Source organism: Epinephelus lanceolatus, chromosome 11 (genome assembly GCF_041903045.1).
Source record: "Epinephelus lanceolatus isolate andai-2023 chromosome 11, ASM4190304v1, whole genome shotgun sequence".
Taxonomy (NCBI): domain Eukaryota; kingdom Metazoa; phylum Chordata; class Actinopteri; order Perciformes; family Serranidae; genus Epinephelus; species Epinephelus lanceolatus.
This window is the reverse complement of record NC_135744.1, coordinates 35,354,228-35,381,704: the sequence shown is the minus strand read 5'-3', so window position 1 is coordinate 35,381,704 and position 27,477 is coordinate 35,354,228. Positions and strand designations below refer to the sequence as shown.

Here is a 27,477-nt window from a genome sequence, read left to right as displayed (position 1 = left end):
TAATTATTGGTGAACTTAAAAGAGCTGAGGGACATCCTGGCTTGTTTTCTCTGTTGGTGGAAACCACAACAAGAGAAAAGGCTGAAACCCTCAGGGCAGACTAAAAACTGTTTCGGTTGGTTGCTCTAATTTGGCAAATAGGAAATGCCTAAATAAATGTAGAAAGTAGGAATATTAATCATGAAGGGAAGAGAAGGTTGTGTTTTATTTTAGCCTCAGTTGATGTCCCATGGATGCAATTTATGCTTCCTGTATTTATACATAATTGGCTTCTCAGACCTGAACAAAACAGATTAATTATTGTTTTGAATTTGAGTATTTCAAAGCTGTTACCTTCAAGACTGATGCAAAACAAAACTGCTCATCACAGTTTGTACAGTTTTTAATGCCGGCTGTGGTTTTTCAGAGAGTTCCTTTTTTTATTTTTTGGCAGATAGAAGGATGCTTGCGAATTAAAGGAAATTGGTGGCAGAGAGATGCGCATTAACCCTTTTATACAAATCCATGTGTGACGCGGATGCCGCATCCTTATTTAGGAAGCAAAATGTTTATCAGCTCACGTTCAAAGCTGTAGGATCTGCCTCAGTCCCTCAGCTTTGAACGTGAGCTGTGTCTGTCTGAAATGCCCCTCCCCGGTTTCACTTAACAATTTCCTCACCTTTTCCCAACCTCGCTCTTCTGCCTTTCATCCCCCCCCCCCCCCCCCCATCTTCGTTATCTTCGTCGTGTTTTTTTTTCTTCTTCTCTTCTTTGTCTTTTCTTCTGAGCTTTCCTCACATCTCCAGACGCCACTCTCCCTCCAGCCGTCCCTCCTACTTTTCCTTCCCTCCCGGTGCAGGTCCCTGCTAAATAATCTTGATGACCTCTCTCTCCTTGGAGCCGTTCAGCTTGCAGAGCTTGTTTCCAAACACTTGCTGTTTATTTAGCACGCAATCAAACCAAACGCTATTGGCATAAAAAGAGGGAGAGGATGATTGCTCAGAGGCACACAATACATTGCGAGGGAGCTTTATCTGATTATTATTAACGCTATCGCACATGCAAACATATGCATGAATGTATACACAAGCCTCAGTATGTGCACAGATCCTGAGCTTCAAGTGCATGCATGCATTGATTCAGGTATGCAAATACACACATGCACACACACACACTCTCTCAACATCCTGCCTTTATACAATGCAATTAGAGGCAGTATTCCTGATTATGAGTTTGCTGAAATATTTATGCGTGGAGATGCTGCTCTTACAATTACTGATTGTGACTGTTTTCAGCATTGCTCTAAGCATTTTGTTTCATGTTGTTCAAAGAGCACATTCAGCAAGGCCTTTGTGGTCTAAAGACCATATTAAGGTATAAATTATGTATTATGATTTCTCTATTCTCTGTTTCTCTGTGAGATTGTGCCTACAGTACGTGTGTGTGTGTGTGTGTGTGTGTGTGTGCGCGCGCGCACACATGTGGTCTCTGCATGCCCAGTTTTACATTCTGATGAAAATAACTTTACCACTTGCCACACTCTCCAAAGGGATAATACAGAATAATTTGCCTTTGTGGAATATTTTCCTCTCCAGTCCACCTCTGAACAATCACTTGCTCTTTCATCTCATATCAATATGATCTAAAGCCTCATGGTCACACTGTGAATTGCAAATTGGCAAAGACAGCAAAATGCGTCAGTGTCATACAGGTTCGTCCATTTTTCCCACATTCAGGGTGCATTCTGGGCTGCCCATGTACTTCAACAAACTACAGAGCCGATATCCTCTCTTTCTTTTGTCTTTGATATATGTTTCATATTCAGAGTTTTTTCTTACTCTTTTGGCAGTTTTGACTGTGGTTTTGGACTCTAGCTGTGACGACTTTAAATCTTCTCCTTTGCTTTGCCAGCTCTGGGCAGAACAGCATGACAGGTGAACCGCCAGATAACACTACAGTGTTCACCAAGATCTTAGACAGCCTTCTGGATGGCTATGACAATCGCCTCAGGCCAGGACTGGGAGGTCAGTAAACCCAAGTCATTGAATGTCTTTTGTCCCCCGTGGTGACTGTTTGAATCTTTTTATCCAACATGCAAATGTTATCTAAAAGACTCCTACAAATAGCTTATTTTTGACATGACACCACATAGTAAAATCCATATGACTAACTCTTATGGAGGTGGGTTTGCTTTCAGTGTCAGATTGTGTGTGTGATAATTAAAAAAAAGACCCAGAGACTCATTCTTCACCTGCTGCTTTTGTGAAACAGTGAATTGTCATAAATCCAGCACTTCTAATATAACACAGTGAATGACATTTGATTGTGTGGGCTTCTCTTCACTCTATTGTCAACTGTCCATTGTCAGAGAGAGAAACAAAATGGCAGGGAGACTGGGAGAACAGTCCAGAAATGCAAAATGAGAGAACCAGAGAAAGAGGAAGAAACAGAGAGTAAAAGAGAAAAGTGGAAGAGCGATAATGTGAGAATTGGTGTGTGAAGGACACTGAGGATCGCACAGTGTGATGCAGCAGGCATCAAACAGACAGGCGAGTAAAACCAGGCCTGCTAGAAGTTCAGCAGCTGAGAGGAAGAAATTATGGATTATGATGGGTATCATTCATAAATCATGCTGTCATATTTCAGTTTCAGAATCGCAAGGAATGAACCCTCACATGCACACCCACACACACACACACACACACACACACACACCCACATTGCCTCTGCCACCCCCTCCAATTGAATCCCCAGTGGACCCATTTTGGCTATCAGTATTATGGGACCAGAGTGGCATATTTTCAGTAACACAGCAATGCGCAAATTTATTAAGAGATTGAACCACTGTCCGGGTAATGGAGCTGACACTGAAACCAATACCAGCAGAAATGGTTATCGACATCCAAAATGGGCATTTTTATGGTGGTGTTTTTTTCCTTTTTCCAATCTGTGTCCCCATGAATGTGTCTAAGTGTTAAAAATAATGTTGAATAGATTGAATGGATCAGAGGCTATAGCCAGGTGGTCTTGTATTAACAGGTAGTTAGGGACTAATGAATGCCACTGATAGTCACTCACTCTGGCAATTTCCTGCTTCAACAGAGCGTGTAACTGAAGTCAAGACTGACATTTTCGTGACTAGTATCGGGCCAGTTTCGGACCATGACATGGTAAGAGTCTTTTTGCCTCGGTAAATGTCACCAGTTTTCCCCCTTTCCCTGTCCCTTCCACCCTCACCGCTGTCTTCTAACCTCTCTGGGCACGATGGTCTCTAAGCTGGAAAATAATTATAAATTTGATGATTCATTTAATTAACTCCTGATGTGTTAATAAAACTGTCACATGTGTGAAATGTATTTTCTGGTGCACGGTTCATATCCCACTCCACGTAAATCCCACCCCCCTGCACTCGTAAATATGACTGCATGGGACTTTTATGTGCAGGTCGAAATATGTTGTGAACTCTGGCCCTAAACTCTGTTTATCAGTTTGGGAATATACAAAAATAGCCTCAAATATTCTGTTTGCTGAGCTTGTGGTCGGAGTGTTAATATATCAGAATCCATACAGGTATGTCTTTACTAAAAAAAAATTCTGGAGCTAAGAAACGTGTGGATGTTGAGGTTAAATGACCAAAGTGCAACAAAAAATAATTGGTTAAAGCTGTAGTTGATAACTTATATTTTCTTTTTTCCTTATTTAAAGTACTTCTCAGTGTTAGACAAAACATAAACACCGTAGTGAACACTGTGTGGGGGCACGCCACTTAATTATTCACGAGTCCACGTGTTAAATGTCCTTTTATTGGCCTGATATTCACGGTGAAGCTGCGTCCATGTCCTCTGAAATAAAGACAGCCCATTTCTTCCATTTTCTGAGGAATATTGCTCCTCTAGACCTCAGGGACCTCATCTTTCCCATTATAAAGATCTCCTTGATTATGTCCATCCATTGTTTAAGGCTTGGAGGCTCAGATCTGTACCAGTTCTTTATAATCGCCTTCTTGCTGGCAATGATGGGACCTTGACATCAGCAGGTATTTAATATCCCAAATGGAACATTTTTTTTTCTCTTAAGTATTTGAATTTTTGGAAGCGTCCAAAAAATATTGGAGCACTTGGCATTTATGTGTCTCCAACACTGCTGATGTGACAGGGGTAGTTTGCCCTTAATGTGAGGTGTGACAAAGAATTGTATTAAGTTAGAAAAATATATATGTACTTTTTTCATATTTGATAAATCTGAAACTACATTCGCAAAGTGTTAAATGAGGCAGTTAATCCTCCAAAAAAAAAAAAAAAACAGATTCCTCTGCCTACTGTGTTGCCTTGAAGCACTTCTGAAGGTCTTAACCCACATGAACCAAAACAACCAATCAGGGCCGAGGAGTCTCTAATGCAGCTGTCAATCGCTGCTCATGAACTGTGGTCAAACTGTTAAACTGGGCAGCGGTGATTAAACATGAATCAAGATTCTGTTTCTGCATTGTCTATTTCTCAAATGAGAGAGTTTGTGACCTGGCAACCATGTTGAAGACAGTCAAACCGAGAACTGCCAATCCAGCTTTCTCATTTTACAGCTAAACAGTGCACTAAAATATGTTTCTTAAAACATCTGAGGGGAGAAAAAGGCAATGCAGTAACAGAATCTTGATTCATATTTTATCTGCTGCCTGGTTTGATAATCTGAGAACAGTTTATGAGCAGTGATTGACATGATTTGCGTTAGAGACTCCTCGGCTCTGATTGGTTGTTTCTGGTGCCACACGGTAGATTCTAGCAAATGCCATTAGAAGCAGTTGTAAGAGGAGGAGGAACCTGTTTTTTACTGACCATCTGTCTCATGTGCTTAAGTATATATAACAAGAAGTTATTTTCATTTAAGTTACCAACTGTAGCTTTAATTGAATGATTAAATAAACAAAGGCATCTGACAGTGATTGACTGGTATTGTAACAAATGCATCACAGCTTTCTACAGGTACCAGTTCAAAGAGCTGATCTCTCTGTCACTCCTGTAATGTAATTAAATTGCAGCAAACACATCTATATTTTGTACTGTGTTGCTGTGATTTAAAGGGTCAGGCTGTTGAGATTCCAGATAAACACTGCGGTATGATGAGGTGATTTGACAGTAGGCATCAGTGGGGGGAAAAACACAGCTACATTTCAATATCAAATAAAAATGAAACATCAAAATGTGAGTCATCACAGTTATGGTTTCTTTAGTCTTCAATATGCTACCTAATAAAAAAAAAAAGCCGTGGGCTGTTCAAACACGAGCATCTGATCTTTGCTCTGTGCACCGGAAACCAATTAATCTCATCCAAATGTCTCACTGCCTCTCTTTACCACTTGAAAAAAAAAAGACTCCTGTTATCTGCACGTGAAGTGTTGTACTCTATTTGACATAATCTCAGTTAATTGCACTAGCTGACATGCGGGCCAGGGCTATTTTGCTGCTGTGTTAAGGCCAGAAGGAAGAGCTGAGGAACATTTTCTCCATCTCCAGCCTCTCCCTATCCCCCTCTATTACCTTGAAGCTCTGTTTCAGCTCATACTAATTATCTTACGTGGCCAAGTCAAAATGGGAGGGGGGGACAAAAAAACAGGCTGCGTTGTAATTTTTACAGGCTCCCTTTACTCTGCCGGGCAGTCATGTGGAACCATTAGAATCTGCTCTCAGCTATAGTCATTAGCTGCTTTCAAAATGAAATGTCCTTCTAATTTTGTGTCCAGTGCTTCCTTTTTGTGTCCAATGTAATTTAGATTACTGAGTGAAGAAGTTTCCCCAAAGTGAAATGCTAACAATGATCATTTTTGGCACTTACATAACAATGCAATACCAAATGACCGAATACCAAATGATGCCCTATTTGCATGGAGTGCATTAAACTGACCACAGCAAAATATCGTCCAAAATGAAATGAAAGAAAATGGAAAAGGCAACAACACACATTTCTATGTGAAATAGAGAACAATTACTATATTTAACAATGGAGGAAAAAATACCAGCCAGAAAGCCGTCCACCTCCGTCTACAAGATCCTGAGCATATTTGCCAAAGCCTGTAACATGAAGAGACAGTTACCAGCAGGGAAACTAGGCCAAGACTACCATAAGAAAGTCAAAGTGACACAAGGAGGAGATAAAGCAAAAAAGTGAGAAAAGGAAAAAAGGTAGGATTGCTCAGCATATTCCCCAAACCTGCTGTAGTAGATGGAGGTGGTGGGAAGAAAAAAACAGCCACAGGGTTTTGGCCTTTGCTTTTTTTGTCCCCCTTTTGACTTGTATTCCTCTCCACCTCTCGTCGTCCATCTGCAGGAGTACACCATTGATGTCTTCTTCAGACAGAGCTGGAAGGATGAAAGGTTAAAGTTTAAAGGCCCCATGGCTGTGCTGCGTCTCAACAACCTGATGGCCAGCAAGATCTGGACCCCCGACACCTTCTTCCACAATGGCAAAAAGTCGGTGGCTCACAACATGACCATGCCAAACAAGCTGCTTCGGATTACAGAGGAGGGCACGCTGCTCTATACCATGAGGTAGGCCTGCAATGTTCTGCTACACTGGTGCAATAAAGGGTTTTAGAAAGAGCCAGAGACTAAAATGTTCTTGAGCTGACACTGAAACTATACCATTACTCAAACTGAGTTATATAGTGCTTTTGTTGGGGACTATTTTCAGCTGTGGATTTATACACATTTGGAGCACTTGTAAGTATTTCATGGCACAATAACAATGTATGAGGAGGTGCCTGCGTTTGTGGTAATTAAGGAGCATGTCACAGTCCATTGGTGTGGTTTATTGATGTGTTTTTAATAGTTTTTGGGTAACGGTGGAGATGTGTGGCACAGAGCTCTGTCATTACCTATACAGATGATACTTGTTAGTAAGATGATTTTATTGTGGATATGGTCTCGGTTTTTAATAATGGAGCTTGTTGCCAGTAGGTATAAAGTACCGGTAATGACCAGCTTTATATTTGAAGCTATTAAATGAAACATTTTTGAGTAACCTTTCTCAGGTGCATCGCCTCTACCCTGTTTAACTGTGAATACACACATAACTCCATTTTATAGTGTTGGTTCTTTTACAGGAAGATGATTTATTACACTACTAAATTTATATTTTTATTTCCATATATTTAATTATTTACTGTTTTTTAGAGGTTATGGTCAGCCATTTATAAGTTCTGTGTACCACATAAATTTTCATTACAATATGTCATTTTCCATTGTAGTGGTCACTAGGAAAGGTATAATAGTTTTATTCTGTCATGATTTATCACTTTGGGGATGCTACCTGACAGTTGCGAGCAGGAAGATAAGGTGTATGACCAGCTGAGCTGAGTTTAGAACCAGTCGTGGCACCTCGGCAGCCTTCAGCAGAATGCGGGTGAATAAAAGCCTCAAAGGCGGCACAAACCTTGATGCACACACACACACACACACACACACACACATGGCAGAGTGAGGCTAATGTGAGATGTCTAAGGCGAGGATTGTAAAACATTTGTTTTAGCATGTTTACTAGCAGGGGGAGGGGGTAGAGGCGGAGCCCATATTGCTGTCACAGATGAGCGAGATGAGGGATGGATGGGAGATTAGTGTGTCACGGGTGGCCTGACGTGCTGTTTTTCACCAAGCTGTCAGGAAATAGAAACCCACAGCTCAGGGAACTGGAGCGTTTCTGTTGGTCTGGGGAAAAGTAGCTGCATTTTGACAGTGTTTGGTGCTGAGAGACTGGGGGGAAATAACAGTACACCACATGCTCCTGGTGCCTCACTCTACTGAATTATCACTCTTGCGCCTTCACCAGCACTGTCACCATGCTCTTGCTCCTCTTGGCTTCGCCAAATGCTCTGTTTTCCTTACTTTCCTTTTCTAATTCACTATCCATGTCTGAATGAATCTCTCTAGGCTCACAGTAAGAGCAGAATGCCCCATGCACCTGGAAGACTTCCCTATGGATGCCCATGCTTGTCCACTGAAGTTTGGCAGCTGTAAGTGGCCTCTGCACTCACACACATGCACACAAACGCACAGCACACAGACATACATGTGCCTCTCTGACACGCCGTCACTACCTCATCCAACTGCAAGTGCGACCCCGGCACTGGTCCCTGATAAGGGATGACAGTGTGGTAACAGCTGTTCTCCCAGAGGAACTGTCCGCCAAGGCCGCTCTGGTCCCCCCCATTCAACCCTGCAAGACCCGGCAAGACCCTGGCAGGCATGCAGCGCACAGACCTGTGTTTATCCAAGGCAGCGTTCTCTGTAACGTTTCCAGAGCATCACACCAGCTGCTCACCGCTGACAGCTAGCCCTACCCTGCATCATCCTTGGGAAGACATAACAAGAGATAGAATGATGGAGCTTGGAGACAAGAATAGAGAATGAGAGAAGAACTAGCGGGGAGAAAACATAAAGGGGGTGGGGTGCGAGCAAAAATATGGCAAAAGTGAAATAGATGGAGAAGTGAACGTCACACTGTCTCCATGCCATTCTTCAGACAGCTGCACAGCGTGAGTGAGAGGACCGAGCCTCAACCCCCCCCTTTAAATTGAACTCACTCCCTAAATATTTCAGTGATGAGCTCTCTTCCTTATGCTGCAGTCTGCAGTCGAGCCATCCTTTCCTCTGCAGTGGTCGAGCCACACTGCAGCTTTGACAGGTTGGGTGGCCGGAGGGAAGAAAAGACTGACTTGGCTGTTTTAAGGTCATGTTGTCCTGTTGGGATGTTGTTTGTTTGTTTTCTTATAAGTAGAGGGATGACATGACATGATGTGACACGACATCACATCACATCGCATGATAAAATGCTAAAATGTTTGAGGAGGAAAAAACAAAATGCAAGACAGGATGAGCTTAAATAATAAAAAGATGAGATGAAACAGTTGGAGATGAGGTGAGCAGACGCTCTAACAAGGGGGGAGAAAATAATGTGCTTAAATAGCAAATGAGACAAGACAGGCAGAATTGAGATGAGAGCGGACTAGACAAGATGAGACCAAATAAGATGAGGTAAAACAAAACTAGAGGATTTGAGTGGAAGACACTGGCATTCCTAGCAGCTCCAAAAATATACACGTGACAACCGCCAACCAGCAGCAAAATAATTTAGAACTTTTCACTCTCTTCATCTTTGTCAGATGCCTACACTCGAGCAGAAGTGGTGTATGTCTGGACCAGAGGGGCTGCCCAGTCTGTGGTGGTGGCAGAGGATGGCTCCAGATTAAACCAGTATGATCTGATGGGGCAGAGTGTGGACTCTGGTGTGGTCCAGTCCAGCACAGGTAGGTTTCAGTTGGGGTTACAATGTGCTTTTAATTACACAGTTTACTGTGAAATTTATTATGAGGGAATTTTGAATGTTAAATTGTCTCGAGGGAAAGATTAAAGCTCAGCACACACACAGTTACGTCCTTTTCATTGCTCGCTATAAAAACATTGTTCATCATTCATCACTGAACAAACCACTGGTCTGAAACTGCAAATTCCGACACAGCTGCATCCGTTCATCTGCATCTTCAGCGGCATCAGTTTGTCGCTTTACAAATGACAGGCCATGCCCTAGATTCATAATTTCCCTACTGGCCATTACGTCTTTTTTCCACCTCCTCTTATCTCCATTGATACTGGCAAAAATTAGTGACAGCATAAAATGGGTGACCTGTTTGCAGTGATGCTAGCTGCAGGCAGAAACTAAAGCTTAAGCCAGCCTTATTCCAAGATCCACACTTTGCTTTATTAGCACCAAGCTCCAAAGTGACGCAATATGCCAAGCTTGACTGAATAAGCTATGCTGATATATAAATGCATTTTATTTTTTATTATTTGTTGCAGTTATTTACGTCTCTGGAAAGCCTCAACATATTATTAGAACCCGATTAAACCCCCAGTGCTGTTCCTGTGACTGTTGTATTCTCTCTGCAACTGAGTCTAACTGCACTGATGAAATGGATCATGCCTGGGTATTGATTTTGTTGACAAATGACACCCATAACTATGCCGATAAATCTCAACCACAATAAAACTGAAGGCCAAAACACAGCAAACAGTTTAGAGAAAAAAAACACTTAGTCTGTAGGGACAGGCACAACAGATGTCCGAAATATATAGTTTGAAGTGTAAAGTTTATTTATCTTTTGTCTGCTCCCCCGCAGGAGAGTATGTTGTGATGACAACCCACTTCCACCTGAAGAGGAAAATTGGTTACTTTGTGATCCAGACATATCTACCCTGCATCATGACAGTCATCCTCTCCCAAGTGTCTTTCTGGCTCAACAGAGAGTCCGTCCCTGCCAGGACTGTCTTCGGTGAGTCGTCTGCTCTACTCTCTTCTAAACATCTGCGGGTTGAGAAATGAGCCCATCACCAGAAGGTTTTCAAATCTGTTCTCGGAAAATAAATGCGGAAGACATGATGGCATGACATCAGGCACTCGCTCAAAACTATGGTGCCTGTGCTGCTTAAAAATATAATCCAATGAAAAAAGTCCCTTGAAATGGAACAACTACACGACACAGCATCTAAATGTCACTATTATGTCACTATATGACATCATGTAGTGATTTTACTTCACAGGTCCTCTGACTGTTTTACAAATTTTGCAGGAGTTGCCTCATGATAGAGAATGTTGAGTACTCATCTTCTGAGATTTAAAAAATGTTAAACCCATTAATATGTAATTACCAGTGGTTGCCATTATAATGAGGTGGTATTACACTTTGCCACAATTTGATACTTCAATACAATGTTACACATTCAATACATGATTGTTTGAAAGCTATTTCAGTCAAGCCCTTTTTACACTGCCAGATTTTTGGCGAATGTTGGGCCGTTTTGACCAGCTGCAAGCGTTTAGACACACAGAGCCGGATTGGCGAGTTGATCCGAGGTGCACAATTTTCCACCTCGTAGGGGTAAACATATTGGCGGAACCTTTTTGGTTTAAAAAGAATGAGGCGCCCTTCCACCACGGGAGGGGCTGTTGATGATGCTGCACGTGCGACCCACTGTGTAGACAGGAAACAGCTGATAGCAGGAATGAGCAGCTAGTAGCAAGAGGGAAACGCAAACCTGACAGACACTGTAAAGATGAGCAACTGGGGAGACAAGGAATTGCGCGCCCTCCTTGCCCTCGCAAACAAAGAGGCCATTAACCATCAAATGACGGGAACAGTGAAGGAGAAGCCGACTTACAAGAAAATGGCCGAAGGACTGACCAGCCGCGGCTTCCCTCCCACGTCACTGTTTACGTCACACGCTGAGCAACACATTTTGTTACTTGCTCACGCCCCCCATTGCCCCGAAAAAGGCGCATTCTGTATAAACAAAAGTAGCTAGGCAGCGTTTTGCTGCACTCCCCGATTTTGTTTTTATACTGCCAATGCTGAAAAAAGACTGATTGGGCTTTCCTGCAAATTTGCACATAACTCTAATAACTAAGATACATAACTCACTGCTTTCTCATTTGCTTCCCCTCTTTAAAAGAATATGATTTTTGATCCAAGATAAATGAGTGATACGTGATCCCACTGAATATTTCAAAGGAAATACTTCTGATACTTCGCTTTGAACTAAATAGAAGCAACTGTGAGACATACAGCTTTTCCACACACAGCTGTCAATGACCCTGGAGTGCAGCTTTATTTCTTTGCACCAAGATTGAGAAAAAAAAATGTCTTTGCTGTCAGTATTTACTACAGTGTGAATAACACGTCTTAATTTGCAATACCAGACGAGACCTCAGTGGGAGGGAGGCTGCTTCCAAACAAAAAAAAGAATGGGGTCCTCGATTGATTGACTCATGGTACTACAGTATGTTGACGGAGTTTGATGACTGTCTGAATAGTGAAGAACAAAAAGCACTCATTTAAAGGAATGGTTCGACATGTCAGTTAGTGTTTTTTCTTTCTTAAACATGAACCAGAAGGCGATTAGCCGAGCATAGCGCAAAGCCAAAGTTCAAAAAATACCAACACCTCTAAAGCTCATTATTTACATGTTGTGTCTCGTTTATTTAATCCGCACACAAGTAGGAAGGAAAAAAGGACAACATGCTGTAACAATTTCATGAACAGCGGCTGGGCACAGTGTCTTCCTGGTGTCTTTGCTGGTTGCCTGGCAACCTCACAGTGATGACGGAGTGGTATCAATCTTTGCATCTAATTCTCAGCAAGAAAGCTAATAAACATGTTTGCGAAAATGTCAAACTATTCCTTTAAAGGGAATAAAAAAACTGATTAGAATATGCATATTCATTCGCAGCGTCACTCTCCAATATGTCGACTCTATTCTGTTCTATTCTGTCTCTGCACCAATGAGGTGAACAAGAGCTTTAATCAGTTGTGGCTGGCTGCAGTAGAATTTCAAGCACAAGGCTCAGTGTGAATTTAGATTTACGTGCTCTGAATGCTTGCCCACAAGTGTGTGTGTTTGTGCCTGCCTGTGTGTGATGTAAGTGTTTGCCAACGTTTGTGTGTGTGTGTGTACCGACTGGCCTTTGTGTGTTGTGTGCATGTGTCTGGGCATGTGTACTGGAGTGTTTGTATGTGTCTGTGTATGCGTGTGTGTGTGTGTATCTGGTGTGTATCTGTCTGTCTGTCACACTAAGGTCTTACATAATACCGCCCAAAAGGAAAGCTCTTGCTAGTCTGCAGCATGCTCTGTAGCAGCAAAGCACAGCAGCAGGCAGAATGTCCTTGAGTTACCTCACCCTACACTCTTTTTTCTTCGTCTTCTTCTTCTTTTTCTCTCTCCCTTTCTCTCTCCCTCCCTCTCTCCTCCTCCTCCCATGGATGTCAGTGTCTCCCCTGGCCTACTACTTAAAGAGCTTTCACAGAAACATTATACAGGCACCAGATTTTGCGGCTCTGCAGTCTCCAGCAGGTTTTTCTACTCTTCCTGCGATGTTTTGGTGTCTGTTTGTGTGAATTGTGTCTCCATGTGTCACGGCGAGCTACCTGCGGTGTTTGTCACGTGTCGAGGGGAAATGAGGATGGCCTAGATTAGATTCGAACAACTATCTAGGGCATGTGTGTGTCCCTCATGCTATCAGTGCTGGTTCTGCTTTGCGAGATTACATGCATGCAGCGTGTGCGCACACACACTCACACTTGGATAAACACATTTACACTCTTTCATGAAGGCGCAGAGCAGCGCAGCATCCAAGTATACTAGGTAGGTCATTCATGTGATTAATATGCATCATCTGAGACAGCAGATGAATGGATCTGTTCTTCAAAGAGGTTACAATGTCAATATCGCTGTAAATGAATCATTAAAAAGACATAACCGACAATCAGGTTCTTTCACTGCCATCTTAATCCTTTGGCTATCATCTAAGTCAAGGATTTATGTGGTATATCAAACCATTGTACATATGTCTAGTGCTATTAGGATGAAAGAGTACACTGAGCTGTCTTCACAAAGAAGCCTTTATATACAGTGTGTCTTCATCGACGTAAATCATATGCAAAATGCAACCTAAATAACAACCTACCTGGCAGTACTCAAGAATGATGTGTTATTCATGTTAGGTAGAGGTGAAGGTCTCACTGCTTGCCGTGTTTGCCATGTACAGCGGGAAATGTGTCTCAGCACCTCATTTGTCTCGTTGAGACTGTACACACTGATTATTTTGAGAGCTGGGCTTGTTAACAGCACTTTAAACATTCCGTGAGCGTGACGTGATTCAGACAGATGTCAAAGTTTGGAGACAGGCAGCTTTGACAGGAACAGTTTCAGAACGCTAATAAATACAAATAACACTTAGTTTGAAGTCCCTTTCAGACATGCACGTCATTATGAACATGTGATTTCAATTTATAGTCTGAATAAGTGCCAAAGCTTCTTTTATCAAGAAGTCAAATTGATCATTTTACCAGGTATGATCTAGTAACATGTTCAATACAGCACAACACATTCACATTAACAGGGAGATGTTAAATGCACATACTGTTCCGCCTTATTAATGTAACAGTGCTGTAATCAATATATAACTCAATTATGACCTCCAGTGTGCAAAGGAAAAAAAGGTTTAATAATCCACACAACCAAAATGATAATCAGACCAGCACTTCTGATTTTCATTAATGCTAACTGCGTGGATGAATGAATGAATATTCAGCAGAATGCTTCTCACACAACAAACGAGAGTCCAAACTTAATGTCCTGTCATTATTTTATAAAGTAGGCTTCACAATTCTCTAATAAATGATGGAATTAATGAGAATCTTTATGAAGGGGGATTCACTGTGAGAAGTGGGGACAAGCGCCACTCATGCCCGCAGTAGTCATTAATTAAATCTTCAAAGGCAAAATAAGTTTTATAATCCATCATTGATGCAGCCTGCGAGAGGAAACACTCTTATTCCTTCATACTTTGTTATGACTTTCCAATTTATGCTGGTCTCCAGTCGCACCACCTCCTCCTACGCACCAGGTGCAAAATATCACGCAAGCATTATGGCTAGTTCTTATATGTCTAAACAAAGCTGTAAGGAACATTTATGTACATATGTATGCATGGCAATAAATGGTTCACTTGTATAGCGCCTTTCTAGTCTTCTCACCATTTAAAGCACTTTTGTACTACATGACATTCACCCATTCACACACTGGTGGCCAGGGCTACCATACAAGGTGCCACCTGCTGTTCAGCAACCACTCACATGCTCTAACACATTGTTCTGATGGAAAAATCATCAGGAGTAATGCTGCCTCAACTGACTCTTCACTAAGTCCCGCCCTTGGATGCAGACTGGCCAATCATAACCTAGCAACGGCCCACCTCAAACCAGGGTCTGACAACAACACAGCTGTGCTCCATTGACTCTAATGCAATCGTTTCAAGTTTCCTTCATTTTCAGGCTGGTGTTGTGGATGTGGAGCTAAATGTTGTGTCTGGGGCACTTCGTGTATTAATGATACTCGTTACCTGGAGAGGTTGGAAAAAGATATACGTTTCTTCCCTGTTCCAAAACCAAAATCAAACCCTGAAAAGTGTAGGGTTAGCTAGCTAGTTACTGAAGATATAGCCTACTGAATGTATACACATGCTGCTTTTGCGTTTAATGATTATAACAGTGAAACAAAGACCGACCCTGCTGTACAGGAACCAGTGAAGGGAAGCAGGGAAACTTTGCTGATATTCAACCAGCTGTGTGTCATCGCACTGTGTGCAGATGAAAGTTGTTTGACTTCCTCTGGAGATCCCGTCCTGTCCAGCACAGGAGGTCCAGGTGCCGGCAGCGACACGGGGGCGTTCATCTGCACACACTGCGATGCCACACAGCTGGTTCAGTATCAGTTTCTCTTTGAGGTGTGGGCTCCATGCTTACTGCGACACCTCATCGGAAAAATTGGTTAGTTTTTAGCCACCTACAAAAAGACCCATTTAAAGAAATCTATATGATTTCCGTGAATGTTATAATTAGAATATTTTCACCACTTTACCTTGCCACCAGACAGCCATTTCCTGACAGGGAACTGAAGCCATTAACTCACGACCACCAGACTCCATTGACAAAAACAGTCATTTTAGAACATGGGAGTTGCTGGTCTACCACTGCTTTGTGTGTAAGGTACACTTAAACTGATATTTATTCTTTTACTTTTTCTTTTAAGGAGGCATTTTGCTGCGGCCCCTGACCAGAGCAGTACATTGTTTAGCTTCCATGCTTTCACATATGCCCAGTTCAAAAGAGTTACCAGTTGTCGACACAGAATTGTTGTGTTGTGTGATGTCACTGCTGGTTGCTGGTCTATATGAACGTAGCCAGCAATGCTACATATTCCATGTCTGTAGAGGGCTCTAGGACTACAAATACAAACCGTAAAAAGGCTTAGGAAAATGTGGTGTTTGTAATATGATATTTACTGTAGGAAGAATTACTAAATTGCACAAATGCACTTTAGCCATTTCTCCCTCAGTATATTCACAGCTTGACTTCTCTTTGTTTTCACAGCAGAACAGAATCACCGTGTATCAAATGGTGCACAGATACTAAGAATAAACAAACAACCACTGTAATATTATGTGTTCTCTGATTACTACAGATGTGATCGGGTTTCTTTTTCCAACACAGATGTCCAGATCTGACACAGAAACCTCATTAACATGAACAAATGCAGCATTGAAAACACTGTTTAAATTACATTGTGACTATGAAGCACAGCCTCGGCACTCAATCTTTCTTTCCCAAAGCTTCCTCTGTAGATGAATAGGCAATTTAAAAACACAGCAGTGGGTAGAGTTATCTTATTTATCATTGTGCCGATTAAGAGGCTGATTAGTTTATAGCCAGTTTGGTGTATTGGAAAACTGTTGGCAATGTATTTATTTGCAGTCCAAATGAAAACCAAAAGGGAAACGGCCACTGATGGCACTGATATGGTGCTCTCTCTCTCTCTCTCTCTCTCTCTCTCTCTCTCTCTCTCTCACTTCCTGTCTCCGTCTCCCCCTCTCTGTCTCTAAGCTGTCAGGGACAGCAGTGCTCAGAAGATTATCTCGCCTCTTTCTCCCCTCTTTAAGCGATTGGTTGGGTATTTATTGGTTCTCCCATGATGCTGTTTAATGTATCTGCTCATTAAGAAATAACACCTTGTGTGTGGTGTGCGAGTGTGGGTGTGTGTTTCCGAGTTTGGTGAGAGTGTGTATGTGTCAACGCATGTGTTTGTTCACTATATGTGCACCTGCTGGTTGTGTGCCAGTGGGCGCTTATAAATGCATGTTTACTAGCTGACAACATACATTGTAGGCAGCGCAACCATGTGCTGTATGTGTGTGTGCGTGTGTGCTTGTGTTGTGTGTGGCACAGTTCTCACAGCTGTGGTGCTGGCACAGTCATTTAACTCACCTGCCAATCAACATGTCAATTTATTTCTCTATTTATGTAAATCAGAGGTGACGTAGCGATGCTGAATGGAATGTATGTCTGAGTCAGGCCCCCCTGAGGCTTCAGTTATTGATAAGGCATGAATAAATAAGCAGCCGCAGCACAGTGGAGATGTTGATAGACATCCAACAAGGACAGCATCACTCCTGGGACTGGTTGAGAGGATATAAAAAGTTGCTTGACAACTCCCTACACAACAATCGTGTTCATTTATCAACAGTTTTTACAAATTGTACAACAGAGTTACCCTAACTAATTTATTAGGGTAAGATCCTTCTTATAAATGTCCCTATGAGTGGAAATTGTGTATAAAATCTTTGCCATACATGCAGGCAAACCTTTTTCCTTCAAGTTAAATTTCTTATTTCATTTGTTTTCCCTACAATATTAAACAACACTAAAATATTAAATATTAAAAAAAAAAAACTGAAAGCTAAGTTAAAGCTCAAAATAGGACACGCTGACATTCAATCTGCCGCAGGCTCCCCCCAGCAAAAATAATTGAAGGCTGACTTTACTTTAAACATAGTTTATACTTTAAACATCCAAACCTAGGCAACCTCAGGCATCCGTTGGGAACAACCATGTTGGCAGAGCTTGTTAGGAAGGAGGCTAAATAATGCTCTAGATGTAGGTTTAAATTTGGTGAGGGAACAACTGGCATGGCCTTTTTCAAATGGGTCCCTTGAACTCTCATCACAAGATGTTTGAATGGAGTCTCCGGGTACCCATGAGTCTCCCCTGAACTTGTAAAGGCTTGTTCCTAGTAATTTTTTTTCCCTACAGTCAATGTACCCCTTCAAATTAAAGCTGTATATTTGTATTTTTAAGGAAAGGGACAACCAGCCTATTGGACGAACAATGGATCACCTAACACATATATGTACAGATACATAGCACATTAAAGCAGGACTGTTATGGAACTCAAAGTGTTAACTGTACTATAACAGTATAACGTATGACCATCATATAATCAGTTATATTAACTATAAAATTGGAATCTAAATTGTATCCCTAACTCTTCCTATTGACATACGTAGTTTCCAACTTGCCTCTACCCTCCTGAGACCCTGTGTCCTCATGTAAGGACATCACATTTTGGGTTTACTTTTACTTATACTTCATTCTTCATAACTTAGACCTATTGTCCTTATTCGTGGACACTTGTGGTAGTAAGAGCACAATACACTAATCCATGTAAAAACAAGATGGCAGCCATCTCTGCCAAGTCAGTCTGCAGCCGATCCCGACACAAAAGTTGTGTCGAAAGTTGTTTACTTATGATTAATAATGTTTGTAGTTTGATACAGCAACAAATTAGACCAATTTTAGCAAGAGTAACAAGCTAAGGTGCTGTTAATCAGGAAGGACTCATTTGAAGACATTGGGACTGTATTATCATCTTGTTTGAGGACACTGGGACTTAATCATCATTGAAACGTTTTATTTTTTATACTTATCAGGCCCTGATGATCCCAAATATCCATCCATCCTCTTATGCTCTTGAGGGTCACAGGGGGGCTGGAGCCTATCTCAGCTGACATTGGGCGAGAGGCAGGGTACACCCTGGACAGGTTGCCAGACTATCACAGGGCTGACACATAGAGACAGACAACCATTCACATTTACACCTACGGACAATTTAGTCACCAATTAACCTGCATGTCTTTGGACTGTGGGAGGAAGCTGGAGCACCAGGAGAAAACCCACGCTGACACAGGGAGAACATGCAAACTCTGCACAGAAGGGCTCCCTCCTGGGATCGAACCTGGAACCCTCTTGCTGTGAGGAATTAGAAATGCATAACAAACAAAAGTTTGCGTCCCAGGAGGATATACTACAACAGAATAGAACTGAATATCTCCATTGTCATTGTACATGTAGAAAGAAATTGAATGCAACTGCTGAGTGCAAGATAAGAAAAAAATAGCTTATAAAAACAATGACAAACTATAAAGTAAAAGTAAAACAGTAAAAATATGACACTTAAAAAACACTGATAACAACATACATTCCACCTATTGCACACTCAAACATACTGTCACAGTCAAGTCTTAGTGCATTCACTAAGTGCAGTCATTGCTTTTGGATAAAAGCTGTTTTTGAACCTGTTTCTGTTTGTCCTTATTTTAACTGTCCTGCATCTCCTGTCTGAGGGCAGCAGGTCAGACAGATGGTGTCCTAGATGGGATGGGTACTTCACAATATTTTGGGCTTTTTTGAGTCCCAAAACACCCTGACGGACCCATCCCACCCGGCATCAGTGAATTCCTGACATTCAGTTACGTGTTTGATGTTGGTGTGCAAACTCTTTGTAGTATCCAAACGTTGGGAGATATGGTCGATGAAAGGAACAAGTCTGACTAGAGGTGATCTAAGAGTCTTGTGAAAGCTTCCTTAAAAGCTTAAGGGAAAGACGAGTATTGTCTGCACTGTCCTTGTTCAGGTGTCGTTACGTGTGCCAATGAACGGTTTGTGAAACACTTCATTAACAGCAACTTTATTGCGAGCCCTCCTCAGCGCCTGGCTTGTATATAAGGTTCAAGTCACACATAAAGGACTACGTATTCTTTGAGTGAGCGGGCATCCCACTACACAATGTACTTTTGACCTCGTCCCACATTTTGATTGTCACGTTTGATTGGTTGCCTACTCAGTCAAAATGTTGTCAGAGGCAAATTTCTGCCTGGAACCAGGGAGCACACGAGTAGAAAGAGAGGGAGAGCGGAAAAGAGAGCACAGCCATTTTCCTGAAGGCTCTCTCTCCCCCGCAGAGATTTCAGATCTGTGGTTTGGCTGCGATCCAATGGCTGAGCAGTAGATTTTACTCACTGGCTCGAGATTGGTCAGATTAGCCGAAGCCTGTCATTCAAGGGCTGTCAATCAAGTGCTAAAGTTGGAACCGACCAAGCAAACAATAAATTGTTAGAAAAATCAATAATAATTATAAACAATGACTTTGCACCTTATGCAGAAAAAAATGTTTGACCTTAAGGGACAAACAAAGTTGAGCTCAAAAAAGCCTATTAATTTATTTTTAGCCATGCCTGGAGCAATTTATTTTCTAATCTGCAGCTTCTTACAGGCAGTAGAGCACTAAATGTCTATCAGACTGATTACCCTGATAGACATTAAATCAAAATTCTATAAGCTTTACCTTGCTGTGCCAGAAACCTATTAACCAAGTGGACATTATCTGCCTCACATTCTCCAGAAAAATGCACATTTGAGCTGTTTGCCTGTGTGTAGTCATCTCAAACTTCTCCTTGCCTGAGGCAGCAGTGATAGCCTTCCCACCTTGAAATAGTCTCGCCTCACCTTGTCATTCATCACCTTAAATCTCTAATTTAGTTTCCCCAAATTTGCTTTCTCACATCATCTTTCTCTATATCTTGACTTTTTTTTCCATCACCCTGTGTGAGTGTGTGTGTGTGTATGTGAAAGTGAGTCTGCAAACAGCGGCAAAAACCTTGTTAGAAGATATATATCATATAAATCAAGTGTCAGTGCTTGTGCACACTGAGCTAAATTGAGTGGAAGGGACTCTCAAGAATTGAGTTACACCACTATTAATCCAGTTAGAACTTTCCAGATCAGTGACTTTGTTCATTAACAGCCTTCAAAGCCTCAAGTCTATTAGTTACAACATGTCAAATGGAGTCATTTAAAACCAGCTCTGGAGTCATGTTCTAATGAATCAACTTACTAGTGTTCTAAATTATTCCTAAGTAGGCCCAACACTAAACAGACACAAAGGGGAACCATTCTTCCTGGAAGTGGGAAATGCCTACCTGTCCACCACACACATGCATAGACTTTTACATACATGCGTGCAGATTATTGTAAACAAATACGCACATACAACCCCAGTGTGAGCAAGCAGCAAAGCAAGCCAACACTTAACCATAGTCAGATTCATGCACCATTCCAAATTTTAACATCGAGTGCTTTTCTTTTTTTCATTTTCTCTTGTGGTATCAAGACGTTGGAGGAGTTGGAAGACTTGTTTCCATGACAACCGAGCTTGTCAAACACAGTAAAGTATATATGATTCCAAGCATCGGGGTGCTTTTGTGAGGACTTGTGTAATACCCAGTGGTGCTGCCTTCCTCCTCCCCCACAAAATTAACTGAATTACTGGCAAACAAAAAATACCTGAAAGACTGACACCGCTCTGTTGCCGCCCGTCTCGCCACTCACTTTTCCTTACCTGCCTTTGTCCCTTCCCTCTGTTTTCATCTTTAAATATGCTTATAGGTCTTATTCCCCGCCCACGCGTGTACTTAGGTTATCTTGTAGTTTCCCATAACACCTTTCGTAGCTCTCAGTACATCAGCGATGGATGTGAGGTGCCGTGCTTTTGTGCTCCAGCACCTGCTGAGGCCATAAGCACACATGATTGCTGGCAAAATCACTTTGCACTGGCTGTTCTCCAGTGGAGAATGTTCTGGCACCCAGCTCATAAGCAGTGACACCTTGGCATTAGAGTTACACTCCACTGCAAATCTCGAGACACTGTTCTCATACCCAAAATCATTTAGACTGTGACACCAAGCTGGTTGCTCCCACTCAAATTTCAGCTTTGCATGATGCACGGTATGGGTTTATTCTACAAGTTACATTTGCGTGCAACAAATCTGCTGCAGTAATTTAGGTAAACTGGCAGCATTTAGTTCCAATGCAAGAGGTTTTTATAGCTTAGTGAAATGCATTATATCTATTATGAACAGATTCTGTAGAATTATCGAAAGTGTTCCGGTTTCTGTTTGTAGTCCAAGTAGTATTGGCCAACCCCACTGGAGCAGCAGGTAAGCAGTCTGTGTGGAGAGGCGAAACACATTGTCCAAAACGTAAATCTGGAACCCATAAACGAATGTCTGACCCCCTTTTTTTAAAGTATCTGCATACAGAAGAGAAAGTCTTGGCTTGGATATCTGCTGGCTACACTGGATCAGCCCGAAATATTGGCCCTCATTCCAGAGGCTTTTTTGTTGTCAGACGATAGCCGACGGTCTCCAACACTGAGTGAAATGTTGCAGGGAGATCAAAATTGGAGTTTACACCTCATCATATTCTTTAATTAACTTCTTTCATTCTTTATTCACTGTTTACTCTTTATAACCAACACCACAGTTTTTCCTTAACCTTAACTAAGTGTTTATAGTTGCCTCAACATAACTATTACTGCCATAATCATGCTTAATTTGGCCTGAGCAAATTTCTGCATGAGACTGTCATCAGTCCAGCACCTTATTTATTTCTTGCACCATGTGTGCTTTGTTTTGTTTTTATTCCTTGATAGAAAATGTGATCAGTGGACATTTGCAGCTGAGTTTAATATTAATATTTTGTGACATGGTTCCTAAAAATTGAGCATACTTTCCCCAAAAATGTTATTTAGCTAACACAAATTAGCTGCATCCGAACATAATTCTGGGTTGAGATGGATGGGTATGAAAATCTGGTATGAATACGTGACTAAACATCATTTTAATATTTTCATATCTCCTGCTGCCATGCATTCCCCCAACAATATATCAACAAACCATTCAATGCCCTGCTTAGCAGAGGGTGCAGTGCAGAGCACGGTCATGTGTGAATTTTGTGGCATCACGTAACTGTTTAAATACTGCAGCATATGGCTGTTATACTTCACATCTCAGTTGTGCTCATGCAAAGTGCAATTATACCATGTGGGACGATGAGGCAGGTGTTACTCTGGATTATACATGTATGTCCTTCTAATCTAATTAGACAAAACATCTATCTGGGGCACTGATAAGAGAACATGCTATGAAAATCACAGAAACACGTTTTGACAATAAATTACATCAGATTAAATAATTCTGACCCACTTATTTGTTATTCCCTTTAAAGCCGTAATAAATACCAGAAATGTATGATCATGCACGCCGTGTACCTTCTATGCCAATTCAGTAAATCCATCAGAGGTGTCCTGTTCAGTTATGGCTAATGACCAATCATTTATTTGGCTCTGAATAATGAGAACATAATAATCATCCTTTATGCTTCATGTCACAGCTCCAAGTCAGCAATGCCAAAAGCATGTGAAAAGAGAGTGGGAGGATGAGGAGTCTGTGATTCATCACTTAACACTTCATCATAACCAAGGAGGAAGAAGGAGAAGAATTCATAATTCTGAAGGGAAACAGTAACATTTCAGGACACATGTAATAACTCAGTACCAGCTGCTTTTGCAGCATGTGGGTGGGGGACACGATAACAGGGACACTATAAAAAATAAGGTAATCCAATGTAAACACTAACTTTGTCTTTAGACTGTGTAAGAAAGGAATTGCTTGAACTCAACAGTCATATTTTGAAGCTGTGGGTGGAGCAAATACCAGGTCGCAGCCATTTTTTTATTCACCATTCACCAACCCTTTCTTTGACAAATGTCATCAAGAAGCTTGTGAACTTTATGTGACTAATTTTGGGTAACTGCCTTTGTAGAGCTGTAAATCACAAAGTCAGCCATGAAATAACTCACATTAAAGGGACACTTAACCCCAAAATCAAAAGTACATATTGTTCATCTTACCTGTAGTGCTATTTATCAGTCTAGATTGTTCTGGTGTGAGTTGCCGAGTGCTGGAGATATTGGCCGTAGAGATGTCTGCCTTCTCTCAAATATAATGGAACTAGATGGCACTCGGCCTGTGGTGCAAAAAGCGCCAAAAAATGCATTTGAAAAACACAACGGTAATGTCTCTTCCCAGAAATCAAGACCTGGTTACTCAAGATAATCCAGAAACCTTGTTGTGAGCTGTTTCATGTAGGAACTATTTTCTTTCTACAGAGCTACACCTGCTAACCATATCACTGTGCAGAAGGGAAAGTCCGTCTGCTGCTAGCACACCTAGCACCACAAAGCTAGCAGATGTTACAGCTCAGCCAAGGAGGGCACCATCAATGTTTACATCTCATGTTGTCACAAGGTCTATGGATTATCTTACCGTACCACAAGCTGAGTGCGATCAAGTTCCATTATATCTGAGAGAAAACAGACATCCATACGGTCGATATCGGAAACACTTGTCAACTCACACCAAAAAAATCTAGACTTGACTTAGACTTAAGTTAAGGACCAATTAATGACATTTATCTGCTTTACCAGATGTCTTTTATTTCTGTTTCTGCGTGTTGAAGAACATGAAGTAACTACAGCCAAACAAAGGGGCTGGAGATTTGCTACATGAATTTATGGTGCATTAGACACTTTAACTGTAAACATCTTAACAATACACACCAAACACAACAAATACACTGGCAAAGTGGTAGGAAATAGATCCACACCAGTACTGACTGAAAGATGCCTAGCTGTATAGTTGCACAAGGAGACAAAGTACTATTTGTTCAGCATTAAGGAACAATTTCCAAACAAGGGTTTTGAAGTTTGAAATAAAGCATAGAGAGGATTTTAAGATACTTTAAGTGGATGGCATTGTCTGTGGATCTTTTTAACATGGAGGTGTGTATGTGGTGGAATCATGTTCATGTGTGTTTTTTACATAAACATCTCTCTCCACATGTGTGGGAGGGTTCTCTCTGCATATTTCATAATTTCCGTACAAGCCAGCTGCTCCTCAGCCCCCTTCATGGTAACCCGGGCTGAATTGGTGGATTGTTTACTGCTTGGGCTGATGTTATTTGGTGTGTAAACATCTGCAGTAGCCTATTCTATGATGAGCACCGCATCGTTAGACATGCTCTGACCCAGTTCCTCTTCCTCCCTCGTAGAGTGCCTCATCTCAGCTTTCAATAGCTGATGTTGTAGCTTAGCGATTTGGTTTGAAGGCTCCTAAATATGAGGCACTTTGCTTAAAAAACATGCGTCAAACTGTATTCATTTATGCTTTTTTCATTGCTCCATCGCCGCTTGTGCATTGGTGTGCGGGTCAAATTTAGACAGAAAGCCTATTTTGCCTGGTATTAGTCAGCAGCAGTATTTCCGAGGCCAAAATGCATCTTCCAGCTGCAGCTGTGGAAATCTCTACCTCTCAGAGTCTATTAAAAGCACAAGCTGCAAGGCTGTATCAGCTGCTCACATAGATTAATGCGAATGAACTGCTTGCTCATTTGATTTAAAAAAAAAAAAAAAAAAACATGCCCTGCAAAGTCCCTATATGATGGTACCTGCTCCATTTTAGCAAATATAGTCCATATATAGAATTTACTGGCTCCTGCACACCGTTAGATTATATTAACAGCAAATTCATGCTGCATTACTTTGCTCTGGAAATGTCTTTTGTATGAAATAGGGTGGTTGTTTCTAGCTGCTTATTTTATAGTGTTTCATTCTTCCGATTTGACATACTGTAGAATATTTTACATATTTTATTTTCATACATTTTTAATGAGTAATCATAGAAACTGAAATGTCTGCCATTTGATCAGATTTTACATATCCATCTTGTCTGTGTATCTCTCTGCAGGAGTGACCACTGTCCTGACCATGACCACACTCAGTATCAGCGCCAGGAACTCTCTCCCTAAAGTGGCCTATGCCACAGCTATGGACTGGTTCATCGCCGTCTGTTATGCCTTTGTCTTCTCGGCCCTCATTGAGTTTGCCACAGTCAACTACTTCACCAAGAGGGGTTATGCCTGGGATGGAAAAAGTGTGGTGCCAGAGAAGGTATTTATTTTGATATTACTCACAGAGACTGTCCTCCCCCAAAAAGTCACCATAGGTCGTTTGTACAAGAAGCTTATTACGAGCCATATTTACATTTAGTGTAGGTGACGACCTCTAGTGGCAGTAGTAATTATGGTAGGAGCAAAAGAGGATGTCAGATGATGTAGTATAAAGAGGGATAAATTCCATGAAAGGAGGCAGTCAGGTGAATGGACGGGTCAAAAAACAATGGACTTTGAACCAGAAGACAGCTGTTTGTGTCCGATGTGAAACCAAAAGTCAACACTGACACATTTTAACAAACATTAGTATGTAACAGAATGTGATGACATCAAACCATGATTTTCAATTCTCATACCAAAACCTAGCCCTAATTTAGGAAACGCTCCTGTGGGTTGGATTAGAGGGTAGGTACAAACTAAGTATGGGTTCATATGGGTTGGAGGACTTGTTGTACTCATACTCCTAAATGAAATAATAGGCAATCTTCAACAGAATATAGTTTGTTAAATGATGATTTGGCACATGACTGCATTCATTATCCAAGTTTCTTTAGTTACAATGGCTGCTGTTGTTTTTACCAATGCAAAAATTCAAAAAGTGCCTCCTGCCAAAATGACGGCATACCCATGCATCTAGGAAAGGTTACCAAAAATATAGTTGTCGAAATGATGTATAAGGTGATCTTTTTCAAAGAGTCATTCTTTTTTTTTTTTTTTTTTTGGACCAGGGCAGTTAGCACTTAACTGTGAGCCAGGCCGGGCAGGAAACATTTAGTTGTTGTTGGCAGCTCATCTCATAGAAAATGCAATTTGAGTAACATGACATGAACATTAATAGTTTAGTGTTTGTGCTTTCTGCTCCACTTGTCTCTATCCTGCAGTTAGCAGCACCGAGCTCTGTAATCTCCAATTGTTTTTGAAAAAAAAAAAAAAAAAGCCCAATAATACTTCTTTGATTGCTGAGTTTAATGCGTCTATTTGGGAATACGCAGATGTGAGGAATTAACATTGCTCAACTATAATATTTTAACTGAATATTCACCAGGCTGCTGAATGAAGTGTTTACACCAGTAATTGTGCAAAATATATAAAATACACCTATTGAGAATCTGAACTTTATCCTTTTTTCCCCCTTAAACAAAATCAGCAAAAGAAGAAGAAGGAGTCCCTCTTGAAGAAGAACAACACAACAGCCTACCCAGCTGCCACTGCTACAGCCTTCGCCCCCAATATTGCCAGGGACCCTGGATTGGCCACTATTGCCAAAAGCGCCCCACCACCCCCAACTGAGCCCAAGGAGGAGCCAAAGCCCAAGCCTCCAGAGGCCAAGAAGACCTTTAACAGTGTGAGCAAGATAGACAGGATTGCCAGAATAGCCTTCCCTCTGCTCTTTGGAACCTTTAACTTGGTCTACTGGGCGACCTACTTGAATAAGAAGCCCAAATTGCAGGGGATGACCCCACACTAATCAATGTTTCATTCCTTTCAAATTATACCTGTATTTTTTTTTTTTTCATTTTCTTTCTTATTCCTCCTAAAACAGGTGTTTATTTTCAGACAAACATGGTGTCCATGCTGGTTTGAATTCCCAGTTGTTGCATTGCTTCTATGTTTACCTAAAGTTTGAAGATTTTGAAAAAACAAAATAGAGAAAAAAAAAAAAAAGAAAGAAAGACAACGATACAGACTTTGGAAAGGGTGTTGTTCAGGTCACGGGTGATGCTACTAAGAAAATGCTACTATAAATATATAGCCAAGAGAATGCTATTCTACAACTGCACATAGCCCAAACTTGTTAAGGGGCTTTTGTTTCTATGTTTGTTTTCTTATTTTTCAGTGTTTTCTATTTTATTTCAACATGGAATCACAGACACGGTAAAAGGCATTTGTGTATATGCATGGGCAGGGCATCTTATTATTTATGTTTATTTATT

General features: G+C 41.3%; 1 protein-coding gene across 7 annotated transcripts in view; it reads left to right on the top strand.

Annotated features, from left to right (window-relative positions):
• Positions 1-27,223, top strand: part of gabra1 (gamma-aminobutyric acid type A receptor subunit alpha1) — a 32,185-nt gene extending 4,962 nt beyond the window's left edge. For all 7 annotated transcript variants that reach the window (XM_033644171.2, XM_033644208.2, XM_078172564.1 and 4 more), the window contains exons 3-10: positions 1,891-2,003; positions 3,082-3,149; positions 6,301-6,521; positions 7,899-7,981; positions 9,131-9,274; positions 10,145-10,297; positions 25,339-25,541; positions 26,691-27,223. In XM_033644171.2, coding sequence (XP_033500062.1) covers positions 1,891-2,003; positions 3,082-3,149; positions 6,301-6,521; positions 7,899-7,981; positions 9,131-9,274; positions 10,145-10,297; positions 25,339-25,541; positions 26,691-27,011 — 1,306 coding nt within the window. In that variant the 3' untranslated portion in view covers positions 27,012-27,223. The remainder of the gene's footprint in view (positions 1-1,890; positions 2,004-3,081; positions 3,150-6,300; positions 6,522-7,898; positions 7,982-9,130; positions 9,275-10,144; positions 10,298-25,338; positions 25,542-26,690) is intronic.
• Positions 27,224-27,477: the final 254 nt, after the last annotated feature.